This window comes from Neoarius graeffei, chromosome 12 (assembly GCF_027579695.1).
Source record: "Neoarius graeffei isolate fNeoGra1 chromosome 12, fNeoGra1.pri, whole genome shotgun sequence".
Classification (NCBI taxonomy): Eukaryota; Metazoa; Chordata; class Actinopteri; order Siluriformes; family Ariidae; genus Neoarius; species Neoarius graeffei.
The window spans coordinates 8,530,824-8,554,916 of record NC_083580.1 but is presented as its reverse complement, the minus strand read 5'-3'; the positions used below and the strand labels follow the sequence as shown (position 1 = coordinate 8,554,916).

The window sequence follows — 24,093 nt, the reverse complement described above, 5'->3', positions numbered from 1 at the left end:
AAGTTGCTTGTCACGCAATAAACCATGTGTGTTATATTGTGGATCAGACCTATAGTCATAGACATGGCAGCTCTGGTTTCCATGGGTTACGACGCTGAATGGGATTTTCCTCAAGCAGAATCACTGCCAAGGTATTCTTTTTTTTGGGGGGGGGGCTTTTTTTTTTGCACCTTTATTGGATAGGACAGTGTAGAGACAGGAAATGAGCGGGAGAGAGAGACGGGGAGGGATCGGGAAATGACCTCAGGCTGGAGTCGAACCCGGGTCCCCGGATTTATGGTATGGCGCCTTATCCACCTGAGCCACGACGCCCCCAACTGCCAAGGGTATTCATCTGAACCAACTGCAGCCGTGTGACATCATCAGTGTGCGCCTCCTGGTCTTCTTTAGCCGCTTATTGAAAGTTCACTCCAGATGGCTTCCAGGCATCAAAGTTTAAAAATGTTAGTCCTTTAAAAAAATGACGAAAATATATATCATATATATACAGTGGCATGCAAAAGTTTGGGCACCCTTGCTGAAAATGTCTGTTACTGTGAATAGTTAAGTGAGCAGAAGATGAACTGATCACCGAAAGGCATAAAGGTAAAGACGAGACATTTCTTTTCAGCGTTTTTATGCAGGATTTGTGTATTATTTTTGTTTTGTACAATTGGAGAGTGAAAAAAGAAAAGGAACGCCATGCGAAAGTTTGGGCATCCCAATACATTTGAGTGCTCAGGTAACTTTTACCAAGGCTCCAGACCTTAATTAGCTCATTGAGCTGTGGCTTGTTCAAATTCTGCGTTAGGAAAGGTCAGATGATGCAGATTTCAAAGCTGTATAAATTCTCTGACTCCTCAAACTTGTCCCTAAAATCAACAGCCATGGGCTCCTCGAAGCAACTCCCTCGCATTCTGAATAATAAAATAATTGATGCTCACAAAGCAGGAGAAGGCTACAAGAACGTAGCAAAGTGTTTTCAGGTAGCTGTTTCCTCAGATCGTAATGTTATTAAGAAATGGCAGTTAACAGAAACAGTGGAGATCAAGGTGAGGTCTGGAAGATGAAGAAAACTTTCTGAAAGAACTGCTCGTTGGATTGCTAGAAAGGCAAATAAAAACCCCTGTTTGACTGCAAAAGACCTTCAGAAAGATTTAGCAGACCCTGGAGTGGTGGTGCACTGTTCTACTATGCAGCGACACCTGAACAAATATGACCTTCATGGAAGAGTCATCAGAAGAAAACCGTTCCTGCGTCCTAGCCACAAAATTCAGCGTCTGGAGTTTGCAAATGAACATCTAAATAAGCCTGATGCATTTTGGAAACAAGTCCTGTGGACTGATGAAATCAAAATAGAACTTTTTGGCCACAATGTGCAAAGGTATGTTTGGAGAAAAAAGGGTGCCAAATTCCAGGAAAAGAACACCTCTCCGACTCTGAAGCATGGGTGTGGATCGATCATGCTTTGGGGTTGTGTTGCAGCCAGTGGCACAGGGCACATTTCATTGGTCGAGGGAAGCATGGATTCGAATAAATACCAGCAAATTCTGGAAGCAAACATCACACCATCTGTAAAAAAGTTGAAGTTAAAAAGAGGACGGGTCCTACAATAAGACGATGATCCAAAACACACCTCAAAATCGACAATGGAATACCTCAAGAGGCACAAGCTGAAGGTTTTGCCCGGGCCCTCATAGTCCCCTGACCTAAACATCATTGAAAATCTGTGGATAGATCTCAGAAGAGCAGTGCATGCAAGACAGCCCAAGAAACTTGTAGAACTGGAAGCCTTTTGCAAGGACGAATGTGTGAAAATCCCCCAGGGAAGAACTGAAAGATTATTCGCCGGCTACAAAAAGTGTTTTCAAGCTGTGATACTTGCCAAAGGGGGTGTTACTAGGTACTAACCATGCAGGGTGCCCAAACTTTTGCTTCAGGTCCTATTCATTTTTTGGTATTTTACACATGTAAATGATGGAAATAAAAATGTAATCTTGTGGAAAATATTTAAAAAAATGTCTCGTCTTTACCTTTATGCCTTTTGGTACTCAGTTCATCTTCTGCTCACTTAACTATTCACAGTAACAGACATTTTTAGCAAGGGTGCCCAAACTTTTGCATGCCACTGTATACAAAAATACCAATTCTCCTCATATCATGCCACGGGAGGGTTAAGACTACCACGTGCTTTCTCCACGACGCACAACTTTTCAAACCGCTGCATCACAAGGCAGCGTTACGCACTCTGAGAACACGCTATCCGCCCACTTACGCATAGATGAGCTCAGAAAAGCCCATGATTGGCTAATTCACTGTGATTGACAGGCGAGAGAGCGCACTCTTGGCTCCTAGTAACACCATCATCAGTATTTAAACTCAAAATCTCCCAATGATGCTTTTATGTTGTGCCACTTAGGAACTGAAATGAAGAAAAAATAAATAAAAATATAAAATAATCTGTGTTTTGGGATAAAAAAAAAAAAGCTTTTAAGCTTCAAAGCTAATGAGAGTGTTGATGGCTGACTAAAATCTGACTCTGCCTCGTTTTTTCCCCCCATTAGTTGAACAGATCAGACGATTTATGCTTAATGATTTGAATGATATAGCAGGAATGTCTGTAATAATCATTTCACTAAGACAGAGCAGGCAAGACTATGCAGAAATGTAAAAGTTATAATCTGCCATGTTGTGGAGAGAAGAAATAATAATAATAATAATAATAACAACAAGAGCAACAACAGCAGCTGTACAGATGGTAGCAGTTTGATTTTAAAAAGTTGCTCCAGGAACAAATCTGACATGACAAAATTACATTCCTCGCCATCAGTGCCATCGTAGTTCAGATCATCAGGCCACCATTACCCGTAATCCTGTTGGAAAGGGCTCATGGAGCCCACAAAAACAGACTAGTTTTTAACTGGATTATATTCTCAGACATGTAAGTGGTTGAAGCATGAACGGATTGTGGTGCAGGCAGCAGTGCAGAGCTGATCCTCCTCCAAACATTCCTGAAATACATCTATAATGGAGTAAATCACTACAATCACACTACAACCAAACACACCTGTTTATTCATTTCCACCGCTGAGGAGTTTTGGTATTTAAAGTCCTACAGATCGAAACCCAGAGGAGGAGGAGGAGGAAGATGAAGGAGTAAGAAGGTGGAAGATGATGATGGAGGAAGAAAAAGGAGGAGGAGGAAGGAGGAACAAAAAGAAGAAGGATGATGATGATGGAGGAAGAAGAAGTAGTAGAACGAGAAAGGAAGGAGGAACAAAAAGAAGAAGGAAGATGATGGAGGAAGTAGTAGTAGTAGTAGAAGGAGAAAGGAAGGAGGAACAAAAAGAAGGAAGAAGAACAAAGAAGATGGAGGAAGATGATGGAGGAGGAACAAAAAGAAGGAGGAAGATGATGGAGGAAGAAGAACAAAGAAGATGGAGGAGGATGATGATGGTGGAGGAGGAGGAAGAAGAAGAAGGAGGAACAAAAAGAAGGAAGATGATGGAGGAAGAAGAAAAAGGAGGAGAAGGAAGGAAGAACAAAAAGAAGGAGAAAGAAAGAACAAAGACGATGGAGAAAGATGACGACGGAGGAAGAAGGAGGAACAAAAAGAAGACGACGATGATTATGTTGATCAAGAATGGCGGCACGGTGGTGTAATGGTTAGCGCTGTCACCCTTACAGCAAGAAGGTCCGGGTTCGAGCCCCGGGGCCGGCGAGGGCCTTTCTGTGCAGAGTTTGCATGTTCTCCCCGTGTCCGTGTGGGTTTCCTCCGGGTGCTCCAGTTTCCCCCACAGTCCAAAGACATGCAGGTTAGGTTAACTGGTGACCCTAAATTGAGCGTAGGTGTGAATGTGAGTGTGAATGGTTGTCTGTGTCTATGTGTCAGCCCTGCGATGACCTGGCGACTTGTCCAGGGTGTACCCCGCCTTTCGCCCGTAGTCAGCTGGGATAGGCTCCAGCTTGCCTGCGACCCTGCACAGGATAAGTGGTTACGGTTAATGGATGGACGATGAATCCTCTCCATTCCTTCCCGTCCTATTAGGCGTACTGGATACAACACTGTCTTTACTATAGTGTCCTTATTTTATCACATTTCATTTTATGCGACTGGAAATGAAAGGTGCTGGAGGTATACCAATTGTATTTCTATTATTACCGAGTTATTCTACTACGCAATTCTTCCAGACTATGAGAATCTTCCCACTGGTCCAGTTAAATCAGGCGCTCTGAAGGTTTATCTTCCTTGTTCCTAAAACCAGGAAACATCTCTCTGTAGACTTGTACGGTACCAGCTCGTTATTCTTCTCTACACACGTGACATTTTCAGACGCTGGTTCCTCGTCTTGATGTAAACTCCATAACGGAAGGCGTCCTGATCTTGAACTAAACTGGGCATCTCAGGAAAGCCCAGAGCTTCGCATCCCAGAATGCCTGAGTGGATCGAGCAACACGGCAGCTGGCAGGGAGGATGAAGAAAAGCGCTTGTGACACAGCGTGTGTCCAGGCACCTGATTGCTATTTCAGCTGAAAGGAGGAAAGGGAGTCTCTGAGCAATTCAGCCTGCTCTGGCCAATTGAATAATTTCATGCTCTGTCAGGTTTGGGATGGACGCATTAAACATGGTGGAAAGATCTATTCAGTAGGAAGTGACTTCCTTGATTACCTTAAACAGGCTCGATTAACAACCTGTCGTATGTTATACTGCCACGTTGTCTTACTGTTACTAGAGCTCATCGCCGACCTCTCCTCATTCATGCGCAACACCGAGGTGCGGAGAAAATTCTCAACGGGGAATCAGACACTATTACTGCTCGATTCACCTGCTCAGCGACTCGCACACGTCGCTTTAAAGCAAGGAAAAGAAACAGCTGAGGAACATTTTGTACACCTTTATCTCAGGATCTTCATATTATCTTTATTTACATTTTTATGCGACCTCCCTGAGGTCAGTTATTTTCCAAGAACAGCAGGCCGGACGAGTTTTATTCCTCTTACACCAAAGAAATTCGCCAGTGATTATGATTTTAATTCATTAAACTAAGACGCATCATGCTTTTTAACTTTTTATAGTTGCAATTAAGGCTGTGAAATACGGTATCTGCAAGACACATCAGCTTGGTTTTTCCCCACTTTCACTTGACGTAACAACAACAGTCTTTATTGCCCCGTTATTAGCGCTATTTTCCACTATGGGGAAGCCATAGCCGAATGGTTAAAGAAACAGCTTTGGGACCAAAAGGTTGCTGGTTCAATTGCCTGGACCAGCAGGACTGGCTTAAGTGCCCTTGAGCAAGGCGCCTAACCCCCAACAAGAGTGGTGGCGTACCTTGTGTCTGATTAGCCCAGGGTTTTTCAAAGTGTGGGGCGCGCCCCCCCGGGGGGCGCCAGAGTTCTTTGGGGGGGCGCAACGTGAGAGACAAAATGGATCGATTTTTAGTACCTAAAGCTACAGGGAGTGAGGAGACGGCCAAGCAAAAAAACAGAGCCTCCAGGATGTTACGATTTGCAACTTCAGCGCAAATTCAACCAATCCCCACGAATTCAGGGTGGTGCTGCAATTATATCCAATCACCGCAACTTTCCCGCAAATTTGACCAATCGTTGGCGTCGTCTTGAGGTGACATCGACAAACTACCTTCCGCCTTACTTCCGGATGTCTATGTTCAAGAGAAGCAGCATGCGCGCAGTGTTGCCAGATTGGCGGTTTCAAGTGCATTTTGGCGGGTTTTGAACATATTTTGGACTGGAAAACGTCAGCAGTATCTGGCAACACTGCATGATGTGCGAGTCAGTGTTTATGTAGGCTTAAATTCTGTTACTGAAAGTGTGTTATGTTTACAGTGAAGGACTGTGCGCACTTTATTATTATTTTTTTACTTAATACAAGAAATTAATGGATGCCAACATTTTTGCCAAAATGGTATTTTATTTTCCATTGTTTAGGCAGCTTCAGCATCATACTGTGAGATTCTGTTCAAATTATTTTTTTTCCTTCTATGAAGCCTGAGCCATTTATTTTATTAGTTTATAATTATTGTTTAATTTAGTCTTCAGGAGAGACTGCCTGCACATGGTACTAGTATTAATAGTTTTTTTTTCTTACATGAAAGCTGAGGCATTTATATTATATTTTAAGGTAACTTCATGTTGTGCTGTGAGGTTCTCTGCACTTTAATTTTTGAACCAACAGGTGCATTTGGATAAGTAAAGCCTATTTTTCTGCATTTTTGTAGTCCTGGTAACCTTTTATATTGGTAAAGTTGTTTATCGGACCATTTCTCAGTGTCTTTGTTTTTTTAATCAATAGTTTTTCAGTAATAACTTAATATTTAACATATCACTCAATTTTAATCACAAAAAGAGAAAATCGCAACAATTTCTCGCAACTTTCACTTCCTCCCGCAACGTAATCACAACAAAAACCTAAACACCGCAACTTTCAGCGCAATTTTTTTGGAAACCCCTGCAACAGCAGACATTTTAGCCCGCAACAATCACAAAAAAGGCCCGCGGAATCCTGGGGGGACTGAAAAAAGAAGGAAGTATGACCACGATTATTTAAAGTTTGGATTTTCATGGACTGGATCTGAAGATGCTCCACTGCCACAGTGTGTTGTCTGCCAAGAGATGCTAGCTAACGATGCTATGAGATGTTTAAAATGTGTAAAACAAGATGTTTTAAAAAGCACAGATGTTTAAAATGTGAAAAAGAAAAAAATAACGTGTAAAACAACCATTTTTTTTTTTTAAATACGAATGGAACATTAAGTATAGCAACAACAAAAATTGTAAGGGGGGGGCGCTGTTGTTTATTTGCTCTCCGAGGGGGGGCTGACTCTCCCACACTTTGAAAACCCCTGGATTAGCCAAAGAAAAACTGATGATGCAGATTATCAATTCGGGCATTGAACCCGACCGACAGGACAGGACAAGCGCTATTTACATTTCTTGAATAGATATTTTTCATAAGTTTTAATAAAATATACTGAGGGCACTGGCAACCTGAAATAACCCAAGATGGCGAAAAATGCCAGGTTGTCAGATATTAATAAGACCTCAAAAAGGAAAAAAAAAAAAAAACGCCAAGAGTGCTCCGAGAGCACAATATCCCCCCACTACTCTTTAAGTTCGTTTCTTAAGACACGTATTTTTTAGTATGTTACCTCGTTTGTTGACAGTTTCGGCGAACACTTCCGCCTTCTTCAAAACAGTCACCAGATGTCGAGTGGTGACGTGCCTTATCAGCTGATGTACTCTATGGAGGCGTGAACGTCCCGCCCAATTTGACAGGTAGTCCACACCTCCTGCTGTCAGGTCGCTGCCCCAGGACTGCGCTCCAGGTGTGTGACAGCGCGTACGCGCCCTCATCCCGGTTCATCGTCCTCTGCGCCCGCTTACGTATCTCTACTGCCTCCAAAATCCAACGCTGGTATCTATTCTCTTCAGCGCGAATGACTCTGGCCTCTTCCCAATTCATAATATGATTCTGTCGTTTGCAGTGGCCTGAAATGGCTGATTTTAAGTTTTCTTGGCTTGCTTTTTCTTTTTCGGATCTTGTGAGTCTTTTTGTTGTTTCTTTTTCACATTCTAATTGGTGTTCTTTCCTGCGAGTGTGGAAGCATCTGCCCGTTTCACCAATATAGACTTTATTGCATGAACGGCAAGGGATTTCATATACGACATTACATTTATTGTCCAGTTGTATTTTGTCTTTGGGGTGAACTAGCAGCTGTCGGAGGTTCTTGTATGGTTTGACCGGGGTGTTGATGTGGTATTTCCTCATGGATCGTTGAATGCGTTCTGTAACTCCTTTTATGTATGGTAATGTGACAAAGCCCCGGTTTGTTTTTTCTGTGTTTTTTCTTGTTTGTTTTTTTCCTTTTTTTGTGTCTGTAATTTTCCTTTTCGAATTGCCCACGGTGGATAAAAATACGTGTCTTAAGAAACGAACTTAAAGAATAGTTATAATAATCAGACATAATGAATTTTCACTACATATCCCCCCCCACTATATTGCAATATGCGTATTACTGTCCTATCACAAAGCCTTTTGCCAAGTTTCATCAAATTCTTCCAAAAATTGTGAAAGGAGTTGATTTCAGAAGGCAAGAACCCTTTCTGGGATGGACAGACGTCGCCATGACCCAATACCCCTTCGGGCCTTTCGGCCAGCGGGGGATAAAAACCACCAACCCTGGTGTTTTCCTCCCAGAAAACTGGAAAACGCAAACTGTTCTGAAAAGGTCATAAAACCCGCTGACTGACAAAACACAGACCCTGGAGATGAACAAGTTGTTACTATAGAAACATGTTCGAATGAGTGCGTTAATATAAATTTGTCATTCATGTTCGAGCTGGAAATGGAGTCCAAGCTGATGTTAAGGGGGGGAGAAACCAAGTCCACACCTCCTAACCAATCAGATTCGAGAATGCAGCAGCATTGTTGTGGTGTAACCTCGTTTCAGAAATATCACAATCACGGACAGAATTGGGATCTCACTCATCCTGTTGTGTCATTCCATTTATTATTGTTAACATTTGCTTAACAAGAGTCAATATTCAACATCATTCAAATGATTTATTATGCCGTTTTGATTGGTTGAGTGAACCGCAAATAACTGCCTACAAATTATGGTCTGTTCATGCGCAGTTACTTCACACTTTTGTCGCTTCCCTAAATAAATTGATTGACAATGAGTTGGTGTCATTAATTGAAAGTAACAAGTGCTCTGAGAGCATGACATCCCCCACTGGCAACTCGGCCATAACTCTGGTAAAATCGACTGAATTGAATGAAATTTCAATATGCATATTACCGACATAGAATCCTGTCGAGTTTTGTGAAATTCCTCCAAAAATTGTAAGAGGAGTTGATTTCAGAAGGTGCACACCCTTCCCAGGACGGATGGATAGACGTACGGACAAATATCGCCACGACATAATCCCTCTTCGGGCCTTTCGGCCAGCAGGGGTAAAAACAATGAAAACACAGGAAAAATAACTCACATGAACTTAATAATCGTTATTTTTTTTCGCACTCCGGTTTCCATCAAATCCTGCGCTCTGATTGGCTGGCGAGCAGGTCCGTATCCTATGATACGGACCCCAGTTACGGACCTCTGGCGACTCGCTCGTTCACAATAACAAACATAGTAGCATTTTTTGTCAACATTTATCTTTTTTTCCAAGATTATCAAAAATCTTATAAATTTTTGCCAGCATTTCTCAGGAGAACAGCATTAATTTTACAGCATGGATAGCGATAACGACAGCGTTCACAGTGAAAGCGAGTTTTACTACCCTGAGGAAGAAGAAATAAAAGAAAACATTTCAGGAGAAAGCTAAAAACCTGTAACTGTTGCTAATGCCGAGCAAAAACATGGCTGAATCCTGAATGACTCAATTTTGTATAAATAGGGGATTACATAGGCGGCAAAATGTAGTTGTTTTCCTGCCATGGAAGTGCACTTGTATACCGAGGAGGAAGCAATTTGCATTACAGCCGTGAATGAGAATTCAAAATGGCGGCTCGGCTCGGTTTTCCCTTTCGGGCGCTCTCGTTTTCTGTTAGAATTTGGTAAAGAAAAAAATAAATATATTATTTACCAGCTTAAGGTCGGTCCGTATGGTGAAATACCGTGACCTCGGCCTTGAATACTGACCTCGGCCCAGAGGGCCTTGCTCAGTACTTTCAAGACCTCAGTCACGGTATTTCACAATACGGACCTCCCAGCTGGTAAGTAACATATCTATTTTTTTTTTTTAATTTGAATGATGAAACAATTATTGAACTTGGTTTTCCAAAAAAACAACATGATTTGTAGTGTCTAACAAGCATTTGTTATTGCCACGAACAAATCGCAATATATTGTTCAACCTCGTCCAATAATTGCTTAATACGAGTACAAAAACCGGAGGTGATCATAGAAAATCTCGCACGCTGATTGGTCGAGAAATTCGGACTATTTCTCGATAATCACCTCAAGCGACTCAGCAAAATGCCGGCCGATCGCTTCATCACCGTAAGTGAGGCAGAATTACAAATGACGAAAGAAAACGCTGTTCCTAAAAGCACTAAAAATACTACGAAGTTTGGTCTCAAGCTGTTCAAAGGTAAGGTGGAGTTGTGATTTATTTTATCGAGTTCAAAACAGTGTTTTATACGAGTCGGCGTAGATAAGTGACACAATCCTGCGTGCGTTGCTTTTGAAGTTTGAAATAAAAGATTTTTTTTTCTGCCTCAGGCTCAGTGAATATCGGTGATTATTATACATACAGGACACTTTTTCGATGGAATAAAAACGTGTTCTATTCCCTTCTAGCAGGTTTCATTGATTTGGTTTGATAGCATGCAATATTGTTAGCGTATCGCTTATCCTACGTGTATTACGTCACTCTACCCAATGGAGAACGAGCGCTGAATATGGTTTACGATATTGCATGGTTGTCAAGACGACATGATGTCACACGTCGGAGATGTAAAACATCCACGCTAGCGAGCGACCGGGACAATTTGTAAACAAACATGGCCGCCAGGTTCGCGTCGTTAAATACGGAAGATTTTGAGAGAATTTTGAAAGAGAAAGACGCGTTGAACACCCAAAAGGAATGGGTACGTATAATAATATTGGTTGGCTTTTTTCGTGGTCTATCAGATGTACCACATCTTCGACTCGTTCAGTGTCATTCCAGCTGAATGGAATATATCTGATATACCACTCAATACCAGCCAATATTATTTAAATAACAACCTCGGCTTCATCTCGCTTATTATTCACCGATATTAACTTCACCTTCGGACAATAACTTGCTTATTAAAATACACCTCAGCAACCAGAATTGTTTTCATCACTACCATTAAAGTGCTAAACTGGCTAGCTCACGCAACTTCAAAGCTCTGCGAGCATCGGTCCGGCAAAGATATTAAGCCCAACCGTTTCCCAAAGCGCGTGGTTGACCCGCCTCCCTGAAATGCCTCAGTTTGCTACTGGTCGAAGCCAGAAAAGGCTGTGACGAAGCTTAAACCAATCACATCACTCTGACGTATGTGACGTGACGGAAACTGCTTGAGTAACAGGAAGAAGATAAATACCTCCAGGGCTGCTCTTTGCTTCGTTTTCAATGAGAACTTCCCGTTGAATGCTTTCAATACAGCATCTACCGCTGTGTCAAAGGCTTGCCGCTGCTCCATGTTCGTAATGTTTCTAGTGAATGAAGCGCTTCCGGCATAGATTCTGTAAACAATCTATGGCTTCCGGTCGCAGTTCTACTACGTCACTGCCTTGAACACGCCTCTACCCAGGGCCGTTGGAGATGCTCAAAGTTGATTGGCTCCCGATTTTTCGGGAGCTTGGAAGAGCTGGCGATAGCTTGCCTTGCCAGACTAAGTTCGCAACAGGCCCCTGTGTTGCGTCACACTTAGGATGGGCGGGCCCAGGCTAGCTAGCTAGCTAGTAAACATTTCGGATGTGCCGATGTGTGATTTCAGGAGCCGACTCCTGGACTTGCATCATCATGAGCCGAATAATTTATTTACAAGTAGCTGAATGTTACACATTTTAACTGTAACCAAAAAAAAAAAAAAATCTTTGGTTAAATATTTTTTCTCTCTTCTACCTTCCAGAAAATTCCACTGCTGTATTTAAAGAAGCTGTAATTCATGACTGAAGCTCAGGAAATCTCTCGAGCTTTGAGCTTCTATTCTCACTCATTCCACTAAACCATACCACGGTACTGTGCGACTTTTAAGCCCGTAGTTGATCCACAGCTGTGAACATCCATTCATCTCAACACGCCACTGACGACGTCCTGCGATTATAAGCCATTGATTGAACTTACTGGGTTTCATTACCTGTAATAAAGAATCAGCATTTCTTGTGCCAAGGTTTGGAACAGTAATAAATTACAAAATGCTGATTTCTAAGAAGATTCCAGTTTATATACGGGCACGGAAAATGTTTCTCTCTTCGCTGAGCGTGCAATCTGACTAATTTAGTGGAATTAGGAAGTCTGTAAAACATTGTCGCTGCGTCGCTCACGTTTCAGACGTTATGTTACGTTTCGATGAATGAATATTAATGATAATCATGGGTCTGCTCATGAATAATAATGACCCTCTGAGCAAAACAGGGAGAAGATAAAGGCGATCTGTGTCTACTGATTAAACAAAACAACAACAAAACCCTTTCAGAGACGATCTGTAAATTACCTTGAAAGTCTCAAAAACGTACTTAACCGTGTGTTACACCTAAAAACGGTCATTTCACACCGACTCCATCCAATATGACGAGCGTATTTTGAATTTGGATGTTCCTGACAGGGAAACGACAGGCGTCTCGGTCCACCGTAAAAGCTGACGTGGCTGATGTACGGTAGGAGAGGAGCGTGTGATTAAATTAGGCAGCTGCGAGAGCCGAGACTGGCTCGGGAAGGATCCGGGAGGTCGCTGTGGAGCTGTGAGCGAACGCCAGCACTAACTGTGTTTCTCTCATCCTTCCTCCAGCCCTTCTTAACGCCTATGCTGCTTGGACTTGATCCATACTAAGCCGGCATCGCTATGGCGACCAGTGTAGGGAATTACGGCAGACTGTTTATAGAAAATAAGGAGGTGGTGGAGATCAGAATTGCTTTTGTGTGTGTGCTGGGGGAGGAAACATTGACACTTACTCAGCCAGTTCCTCCAAGCTTCGGTAGACGTCATCTTCATTCAGCGCTGTGTCCTCTGATGGAAAAGGCCTGCAGAGAGAGAGAGAGAGAGAGAGAGAGAGATTCAGTTAAGCTGCTCGGTCCACTTCATCACATCCATAATTCAACAGGTGACTTCTGATATGACTCTCCGTCCCCTGTGTGATTGACGCCTGCAACATCAAGACGGATGTTTCAAGGGCACTTATCTGATTTTTCCAGACGGCATTTAATACGAACTGAGGAAAAGGTCACGCTGAGACTGACTGACATGACCTCGTGTGATAGAGACCACGAGACACCCGTGCTTTGTTTTTTTTTTTTTCCAATAACCCTCGGTCAAAAACTCTTGAAATAAGCTTCCAAACTCTGACCTCTGTCAAGTCTCCAAAACTGACATGGATTTAATGAATCCTATCCAGCTCATGCAAATTTAAGGTCGCTGGAGCGTTTCCTTTACTTTTCACCATTTGCGTAATCCCACGCCGTCCTCCTATTGGTGGAGCATCGTCACAGCATTCGGATTAACGATGATGATGCATGGGGCAAGTTTTTGGGCAATTGCACACGTCAACACTTTCCCATTTAAGGAACAGTCCACCGTACTTCCATAATGAAACATGCTCTTATCTGAATTGAGACGAGCTGCTCCGTACCTCTCCGAGCTTTGCGCGACCTCCCAGTCAGTCAGACGCAGTCAGACGCGCTGTCACTCCTGTTAGCAATGTAGCTAGGCTCAGTATGGCCAACGGTATTTTTTGGGGCTGTAGTTAGATGCGACCAAACTCTTCCGCGTTTTTCCTGTTTACATAGGTTTATATGACCAGTGATATGAAACAAGTTCAGTTACACAAATTGAAACGTAGCGATTTTCTATGCTATGGAAAGTCCGCACTATAATGACAGGCGTACTAACACCTTCTGCGCGCTTCGGCAGCGCATTGATACGGAGCTCAGATATCAATGCGCTGCCGAAGGTGTTAGTACGCCTGTCATTATAGTGCGGACTTTCCATAGCATAGAAAATCGCTACGTTTCAATTTGTGTAACTGAACTTGTTTCATATCACTGGTCATATAAACCTATGTAAACAGGAAAAACGTGGAAGAGTTTGGTCGCATCTAACTGCAGCCCCAAAAAAATACCGTTGGCCATACTGAGCCTAGCTACATTGCTAACAGGAGTGACAGCGCGTCTGACTGCGTCTGACTGACTGGGAGGTCGCACAAAGCTCGGATAGGTACGGAGCAGCTCGTCTCAATTCAGATAAGAGCATATTTCATTATGGAAGTACGGTGGACTGTTCCTTTAAGGCCGGGCAACATAATTTCTCTCTGAACGATTTTGATCATTTTGGGCAACTTTTTTTTTTCCCCCTAATAAGACCATCCAATCAGAGCAGCGAATCACATGACCACCCGAGAGCTTCTGAAATTTTCCACAAAGATGGCGGCGTCTCCAGCAGTGGCGCGAAGAAAAACAGAGACAACTTGCATCTTTTTACGCTGGTAAGTTGTTACGTGGAAACCCAAAGTGGTGAATTTGCTTCATTAAATGCTTAGAAAACCAACAGACATCTATTTTTATGTGGCTGCAATCAAGACATCGTTTTTTTTTTCAGCCGTTAGCTAACCACTGCTCCATAGAGATTGAACGGGACTTAGCTAACTTTTTTGCGAGCACAGTTACCGGTAGCTGAAAATTATCGCTAGCTATGTAGGGATAATGTTAGCTCTAGCTGTAATAGGGATCGTCAAGCTTATCGTCTAACTTATTATTAACAGAATAATGTGGTTATTTTGACTTAAATGTTAAAATAACGGCAAGCTATCATTTGACCGGAGTATCTATTCAGTTTTGTTCCAGAAATGATAGATACTTGAGCGAAATAAATAAAGGCTGAAGCCAAGACAAAAGTGACGGCTGCGGACGTTTCGGTGTCCGTCTCTTTGGCAACAGATTTGCTCTTATCTGATTGGTTGTTGCTAGTTGTCTGTCACCCTAATTAGTTGCCCTGTGTCTCACCTGGTTGCTCGTTGCGAGCAACACTGTCCAAAAAGTTGCCCTGTGTATCATCACCTTAAGACAAACATTTCATCACAGACATTTCCAGAACTTTGTCATCAGGTGCCTGGTCTCCGTGGGACTGAATCGGCTGCCGCTGATCATGGTAGGTGTTCTCAACTTATCACTGAAGAATTCATTTGCTCTAGCAGCGGGAGTGCAAATTGTTACGCTCACTCTGGATCTTTCTACTTTATTATTATAATCTTATCATCATCATCATTCTCCTCCTAATGTTTTTTAGGATGCTATTTCTCCCTCAGTTTTCAACCAATCACCACCAAATTTCACATGAAGAATATCTCTGGGCTGAATTACATTGCTATGACTTTTGGTGCGGATCTGGATCACCGAACTGGAACGATCCATGAAAAATTGGATTTTTCAATCACTTGTAACTCTGTGAATTTACATGATTTTTTGCAATCTTTTTTTTTTTTTATTTGTTCAGCAAAATGACCTTCAATTGACAAAGGTCAGCTAGCGCAAACTACTGTCACTTTAGTCACAGTCTCTATCTAATTCTTTTATCATGTGCGTTTTTGTCTGGGTGATAAAATCATACAATGTACAACCCCGATTCCAAAAAAGCTGGGACAAAGTACAAATTGCAAATAAAAATGGAATGCAATAATTTACAAATATCAAAAACTGATATTGTATTCACAATAGAACATAGACAACATATCAAATGTCGAAAGTGAGACATTTTGAAATTTCATGCCAAATATTGGCTCATTTGAAATTTCATGACAGCAACGCATCTCAAAAAAGTTGGGACAGGGGCAATAAGAGGCTGGAAAAGTTAAAGGTACAAAAAAGGAACAGCTGGAGGAGCAAATTGCAGCTCATTAGGTCAATTGGCAATAGGTCATTAACATGACTGGGTATAAAAAGAGCATCTTGGAGTGGCAGCGGCTCTCAGAAGTAAAGATGGGAAGAGGATCACCAATCCCCCTAATTCTGCACTGACAAATAGTGGAGCAATATCAGAAAGGAGTTCGACAGTGTAAAATTGCAAAGAGTTTGAACATATCATCATCTACAGTGCATAATATCATCAAAAGATTCAGAGAATCTGGGGGAATCATCGCCTTCCTTTTTATGCCAAGGACCGAATCAGATGTTCTGCAAACGTATCCCTGGTTCATGCCACACCTTAACACCAGCCTCTGCCAACCCAGCAAAGAGTGATGGATCAGATATTAGAGAAAATATATTAGATATCAGATCCTGTAACAAAAAACAAAGATTGGAATTGAATTTGGAAGCGAAATTTATACTTTATTATATTTACAACATTTGGGTCATACCAAAGACCATCATAAAAAAAAAAAAAAAAAAAGGTACCTACTGCTGTCTGGCAAGGCACGTTGCAATATAGATGCAAGTGGGGAGTCAAACTCTCGCGGTTACCAGAGGACTAGCCCCCCACTGTAACCCTAGCTATATAATAGGTGAGAGGCCGAGGGCTACGGAGACGGGGATCAGCGCCACCCTATGTGCCACATGGTGTGGGAAGGACTTTGATTTTGATATGAGCTCATCAGAGTGAAGCCAGCTGGCTGCCATCTTACCACTCCCATCGCAGAGCAGAACGATCATTTAACCTTCTGGAAGCGACACAAAACTCAACAAATATGTAATTAGTGAGGAAAAATTACAAGAAAAGTACCTACATGTACAGCAGTGAACTGTACAAACTGTCAAGTCAAAGGCTGCAGACGGACAGTTCACCCAGGCTTGTACGGCAGTACTCGAGTCCGACTCGTGCCCTAATTTTAAGGACTCGTGACTCAACTTAGACTTGAGCACTGATGACTCGGACTTGGACTCGTGCATGAATTGCATTCGGACTCGTAAATTGGAAATGAGGATTCCAATTTTTTCTTTTTTTTGTAACATGCCATAAGATATTTACATTAATTTTTGTACTAATTTCATGCAAGTGTGTCACACTTGTGCGCCATGGCGCGTGCACCAGATACACTCTCGGATGCGCGCCGGACAGCAGACTCTTGCTCGTGCACTGTAAACGACTCGCACCTGCACAGGATTAAGTCGCAATCAGCGCGCCGATATAAAAACTGAAAACGCACTTACTTTGCGAAGTATTGACTTGCGTTGCTGACACATGACTGAGCCTTATTTCCTTGTTTGGTTTCCTGATCCCTGATTTCCTGTTTCTCATCTTTGATTCTGCCGAGTCTACGATAGCCTGTTTGTGCCTCGCTCGACCTGTTGCCTGTTTCACGGTTTCGCTTGCCATTCTGGATTGTTTACCTGCCTTCACTTGGATTAATAAACACACCTTCTGCACTTACATCCGTCTCCCAACCATCTCTGACAGAATACTTCACGCTCCCTGATAAAGAGAAGCACGTTCACCTGTTCATACGCTCAACAAACTAATGATACTGGCGCTAAAACAGCCACCGTCAAACGGTCCGGTTGGAGTCTTGTTCTCGGGACTCAACTCTGATCAATAGTGGACTCGAAGAAGTATAAAAACAAGAGGAGGTAATGAAAGGGGGGGAAAGTCAGGAGATACTTTTCTCGGGGCAAATTTGATCGGATACGACAGTTTAACGGACTTGATGTGAGTGGTAAGATGGCGGCCAGATGGCTTCACTCGTCCGAACAGCGGGGAATAGGCTCCAAGCTCTCCAGATTTTATGTGGAGCTCAGTGGATGAGCCACTGTCTTTGAAGCTTCCCTTCCACATGGTGTTTAAAGCAGCTCTTATGAACCCTCACAGGCCTGTTGGAGCACTGCAGATGATCGATCCGTGATTCAATCTGAAGTTTTTCCTCTGCACGCTTTTCTCCCGAGAGCTCATCAGCTCTCTCAGCTTGAGACACTGTGTGCGGTCACGCATGACAAAAACACGAACCTCATAAACTCGAGTGATTTTCAGTGGTGCTTGAAAGTTTGTGAACCCTTTAGAATGTTCTAGATTTCTGCATAAATATGACCTAAAACATCATCAGATTTTCACACAAGTCCTAAAAGTAGATAAAGAGAACCCAGTTAAACAAATGAAACGAAAATATTATACTTGGTCATTTATTTATTGAGGAAAATGATCCAATATTACACATCTGTGAGTGGCAAAAGTATGTGAACCTCTAGGATTAGCAGTTAATTTGAAGGTGAAATTAGAGTCAGGTGTTTTCAATCAATGGGATGACAATCAGGTGTGAGTGGGCACCCTGTTTTATTTAAAGAACAGGGATCTATCAAAGTCTGATCTTCACAACACATTTGTGGAAGTGTATCATGCCACGAACAAAGGAGATTTCTGAGGACCTCAGAAAAAGCATTGTTGATGCTCATCAGGCTGGAAAAGGTTACAAAACCATCTCTAAAGAGTTTGGACTCCACCAATCCACAGTCAGACAGATTGTGTACAAATGGAGGAATTTCAAGACCATTGTTACCCTCCCCAGGAGTGGTCGACCAACAAAGATCACTCCAAGAGCAAGGTGTGTAATAGTCAGCGAGGTCACAAAGGACCCCAGGGTAACTTCTAAGCAACTGAAGGCCTCTCTCACATTTGTTAATGTTCATGAGGCCACCATCAGGAGAACACTGAGCAACAATGGTGTGCATGGCAGGGTTGCAAGGAGAAAGCCACTGCTCTCCAAAAAGAACATTGCTGCTCGTCTGCAGTTTGCTAAAGATCAGGTGGACAAGCCAGAAGGCTATTGGAAAAATGTTTTGTGGACGGATGAGACCAAAATAGAACTTTCTGGTTTAAATGAGAAGCGTTATGTTTGGAGAAAGGAAAACACTGCATTCCAGCACAAGAACCTTATCCCATCTGTGAAACATGGTGGTGGTCAGAGGTGGAAAAACCCGGGTGCAGAAAGTAAAAACCCTGCCACATTTTTGCTCCAGCCAATTCAATGAACCAGCTGATCCTAATTACCACATCCCCTAAGCCAGGTTGATGAGCTAATTGGTGAAATCACCTGTGTTGAGAGCACAGGCAGAAGGAAAACCTAAGCAGGACTTTTACTTTGTCAATCCAGTTTTTCCACCTCTGGTGGTGGTAGTATCATGGTTTGGGCCTGTTTTGCTGCATCTGGGCCAGGACGGCTTGCCATCATTGATGGATCAATGAATTCTGAATTATACCAGCGAATTCTAAAGGAAAATATCAGGACATCTGACCATGAACTGAATCTCAAGAGAAGGTGGGTCATGCAGCAAGACAACGACCCTAAGCACACAAGTCGTTCTACCAAAGAATGGTTAAAGAAGAATAAAGTTAATGTTTTGGAATGGCCAAGTCAAAGTCCTGACCTTAATCCAATCGAAATGTTGTGGAAGAACCTGAAGCGAGCAGTTCATGTGAGGAAACCCACCAACATCCCAGAGTTGAAGCTGTTCTGTACGGAGGAATGGGCTAAAATTCCTCCAAGCCGGTGTGCAGGACTGATCAACAGTTACCGCAAACGTTTAGTTGCAGTTATTGCTGCACAAGGGGGTCACACCAGATACTGAAAGCAAAGGTTCACATACTTTTGCCACTCTCAGATATGTAATGTTGGATCATTTTCCTCAATAAATAAATGACCAAGTGTAATATTTTTGTCTCATTTGTTTAACTGGATTCTCTTTATCTACTTTTAGGACTTGTGTGAAAATCTGATGTTGTTTTAGGTCATATTTACGCAGAAATATAGAAAATTCTAAAGGGTTCACAAACTTTCAAGCACCACTGTAGGTGCAGGCTGCGTGAGTGTCTCTTTAATGCACGGTATGCTCAGCTGTGTGCGTGCGTGTGCACACAATAAGGTTAGTAACAATGCGTGCTATCTGGATTCACGTGCAGCTCTAATAAAAGCAGCAATTAATCAGGCCTCCTCCGTTCGAGCTGTAATTCAAATGTGGGAACTGGTGCCATGGAGTTTGATGAGCTCATCGTGATTTCCATTTCCCACGTTGTCCGGAATGGAAAAGTAACGCTCAGACAGAAACGCACCTCCACCTCCACACAACGAGCAGGGATTTGCTTTATTTAGGTCCTTTCCTTTATTTTCTGGATGACTCAGCGGCACGTTGCCTGCGAGTCTTCTCGACAGCTGAAAATTTCATTCAGGCGTTCTACATACTCGTACATAACCAGTCCAGACTGACGTGCAGTTTCATAAAGCCCGTAGCCTCCATTTTACTTTTCTTTTAAACGTCACGTCAATATCACGTCACTATCCTTGACTTGCAAGTGACGTCAAAGCAAAACAGAAACCCGGATGTCGGCCATGTTGGTGGAGATACAAATGTGGGGTCAAGCGACATTCCATACAAAACAATCACACGTGCGCAACTCTCTTTGTTTTTCCACTTCTTTAAGCGTTCTTTTAGCTATGCCATATCTTTGTGCTGTGGTCACAACACCGTGGAGTGCTCCGATTTTTTTTTAGAATTCCGTCCGTGATTCGGAAAGAGGGCGAGGAAACTCTGAGGCCGAGTACAGTGAGGAGACGAGACGAGACGAGAACGGCTGAACAACATCGGCAGGGCTGATCTAACAGAGACTAAAACCAAAACAGCTCGTGTTTGCAGTGATCATTTTATCTCAGGTGAGATTCAAAAGCTTTCTCGATAAGATCATGGAAGAATTTTATTTCGTGTTGATAGAATTTTGCGATAAAATGAGTGCTCTTTCTTGTCGTGGTTCACTCGGTCGTTGGTATAATTTTAACACGTGTATTACCGTTTTGCTTCTAGGAGCGCCAGCAAAATTATACGATAGAAACTATCCAGACTGGGTGCCCACTCAGAAAACGGGCTATGTTTCATCCAAGGTCGGACTTGATTCTTCGGCAGCCGAACCGGATAGAACCTGATATCTGGGTCCGTAGAAGCGTCTTATCTTCATAAAAGTCTGACTTTTTTAAATAATACGGGTCAAAACCACACACATCTATCTTCTCTTTGTATCGAATCTTCGCTCGAGCGTTCAAATCGTGGTAATACTGAGAAAATTCAGCATTGTTTACGGACGCTTTCAGTGGCTGCCGTCCTAGTTGCTCTGTGTATCCACCATCATGGCGGACGCTCATGACATAGCCCATTTTGATCACGTGGTTGCAAGGCATCCGTTAGTCCAGGGCTTTTCAAAGTGTGGGGCGCGCCTCCCCTGGGGGGTGCCAGAGTTCTTCGGGGGGGCGCAACGTGAGGAAACATAAACCAGAATAAGTTACTATTGCGGACATTTAGCAAACTTCAGCTAGCCTTTACCAGAGACAAAATGGATCGATTTTTAGTACCTAAAGCTACAGTGAGTGAGGAGACAGAGTCTGGGCCAAGCAAAAAACCAGACCCTCCAGGATTTCGCGATGTTGCGATTTGCAACTTCAACGCAAATTCAACCAATCCGCGCGAATTCAGGGCGGTGTTGCAATTATATCCAATCACCGCAACCTTCCCGCAAATTTGACCAATCGTTGGCGTCGTCTTGAGGTGACGTCGACAAACTACCTTCCGCCTTACTTCCGTGTATACATTCAAGAGAAGCAGCATGCGCGCAGTGTTGCCAGATTGGGCGGTTTTAAGTGCATTTTGGTGGGTTTTGAACATATTTTGGACTGGAAAACATCAGCAGTATCTGTTATGTTTACCAGTGAAGGACTGTGTGCACTTTACATTAGTTTTTACTTAATACAAGAAATTAATGGATGCCAACATTTTTGCCAAAATGGTATTTTATTTTCCATTGTTTAGGCAGCTTCAGCATCATACTGTGAGATTCTGTTCAAATTGTTTTTTTTTCTTCTATGAAGCCTGAGCCATTTATTTTATTAGTTTATAATTATTGTTTAATTTAGTCTTCAGGAGAGACTGCCTGCACACAGTACTAGTATTAATAGTGTTTTTTTCTTACATGAAAGCTGAGGCATTTATATTATATTTGAAGGTAACTTCATGTTGTGCTGTGAGGTTCTCTGCACTTTAACTTTTGAACCAACAGGTGCATTTGGATAAGTAAAGCCTATTTTTCTGCATTTTTGTAGTCCTGCTAATCTTTTATATTGGTAAAGTTGTTTATAGGACCATTTCTCAGTGTCTTTGTTTTTTTAATCAATAGTTTTTCGGTAATAACTTAATATTTAACATATCACTCAATTTTAATCACAAAAAGAGAAAATCGCAACAATTTCTCGCAACTTTCACTTCCTCCCGCAATGTAATCGCAACAAAAACCTAAAAAACACCGCAACTTTCAGCGCAATTTTTTGGAAAACCCCCAGCAACATCAGACATTTTAGCCCACAACAATCACAAAAAAGTCCCGCGGAATCCTGGGGGGACTGAAAAAAGAAGGAAGTATGACCACGATTATTTAAAGTTTGGATTTTCATGGACTGGATCTGAAGATGCTCCACTGCCACAGTGTGTTGTCTGCCAAGAGGTGCTAGCTAACGATGCTATGAGATGTTTAAAATGTGTAAAACAAGATGGTTTAAAAAGAAAAGCACAGATGTTTAAAATGTGTAAAAAAAAAAAAAGATGGTTTAAAAAGAAAAGCACAGATGTTTAAAATGTGTAAAAGAAAAAAATTAAAATGTGTATAACCACCATTTTTTTTTTAAATACGAATGGAACATTAAGTATAGCAGCAACAAAGATTGTGAGGGGGGGCGCTGTTTATTTGCTCTCTGAGGGGGGGCTGACTCTCCCGCACTTTGAAAACCCCTGTGTTAAGGCCAATTTATGCTGACAACGCAGTCTTCGCAGACGGTGTTGCAGATAGTGTCTGCATAGCCCCCCCACTTTCGCAGACGCTCTGCGCGCACCTCCCAAAAATTGTGACCACCGCAGAAGCCTCGCAGACAACGTCGCAGACAAGAGGGCTCTGATTGGTCCACTCTACATCCGCTGTACACGCACTTCCGCTTCCCTACTTTCCCGGTTTGGTTTGTTTTCACGACCGCCATTTTTAAAAACACGAGCGAAGATGGAGCAGCACGAAGAGCGGTTAAGTGAGGAAGTACGTACATCTATACGACTCCAGTTCTAGTCATTATAAGTAACCGTAGGATAAACACTCCACTAACCACACCCACCAACTACTCCTAGCGATTTCGCGACTTCGCGCCCCCTTGCGTTGTAGCGGTGAATAACATCGCGCACGCCTATTACTCCCCGCTCAACGATAAATTACAACTGTCTGCGAAAAGCTATCTGCGAAAGCCTTGTCGCAAAAGCATGCAGAGGCCTTTAGTCGACATCCTTCCACCTTTCCATGATCTCAAATGTCAAAAATCTCACCGTAATAAATCTGTAATTTAACTCTGGACTCTCCGACTCCCTCATCTTCCAGTGATATGAGGATTATGATGGATATGACACGTACACGAGCGCTATTGCTCTCAGGAATTGCAGAGCAAGTGGTGTGGACTGGACAGGAAGTTGCAAATGCTGCACAAACATCTCATGTCCAGTGTGAACCAGAGTGTGAGTGTCTGTTCTCACCGATGCAGGAATTTACACGTGTCAGACGTTCTTGGTGAATCAGACTCTCGGGCGTGAGAGAGATAAATGAAAAGAAACAGACAGAGAGAAGTAAAGTTCCTGCTGTGAGGGTGAGCCAAGGTGCGTGAATCCCAGAAGAAGCATCCAGATGGCCCAGCCCATGAATAAGTGTATGAATAAACGTCTGGTTTCTTTCAGTCCCAATCAAGCCAGTATGTGCTGATAGGAAGCTGGAAAAAAAGCCCCAAAACGCGCACATCTACTATATATCTGCGCACATATTTATCCATCCATCCATCTATACATACACACACAGCCAGAGCTGCGCTCCTCATTTGCTAATTAAAGAGGTTTATAATTACTGCTCTGGAGGATGAATAAATAATTGCGCTATTGCTTTGGGCTGCCAGTCAAATCGAATCATCCTCTTATCCTGGAACACATTCAGCAATAAATGTGGAGATTAAGATGTTTGTCCAAACCTGATCAGTAGTGCTCGCGTGCGGTTTGGGATTACAGCTCTAACGATGTGAAACTTTCACGGTAAAATAACAGTCAAAAAAACCTTTTTTTTTTTTTTTTTTTAAATGGTATCTTTGCAAAGTATTATCCACGATCACAAAAAGATCAAATCCCTCATTGTTCCTCTCTCAGAAGGATATTTTTGAGAACGACTACTCAATAAGGGCCCGTTTACACGAGGACGCTGTCGGGTAAAAACGACTAAATATTTTATCGGAAGTGCCTTTCGTTTACACGGGGACGGCGTTTCCGAGGCTGAAAAACGGAAAAAATTGAAAACGCCTTCCAGAGTGGATAAGTTAAAAACAGCCCCCGTTGCATATCCGTCTAAACTACCCAATACGCCAAACCCTG

General features: G+C 42.6%; 1 protein-coding gene across 3 annotated transcripts in view; it reads right to left on the bottom strand.

Annotated features, from left to right (window-relative positions):
• Positions 1 to 24,093, bottom strand: part of vav2 (vav 2 guanine nucleotide exchange factor) — a 463,113-nt gene that overhangs the window by 120,499 nt on the left and 318,521 nt on the right. For all 3 annotated transcript variants that reach the window (XM_060935481.1, XM_060935479.1, XM_060935480.1), the window contains exon 4: positions 12,652 to 12,720. In XM_060935481.1, coding sequence (XP_060791464.1) covers positions 12,652 to 12,720 — 69 coding nt within the window. The remainder of the gene's footprint in view (positions 1 to 12,651; positions 12,721 to 24,093) is intronic.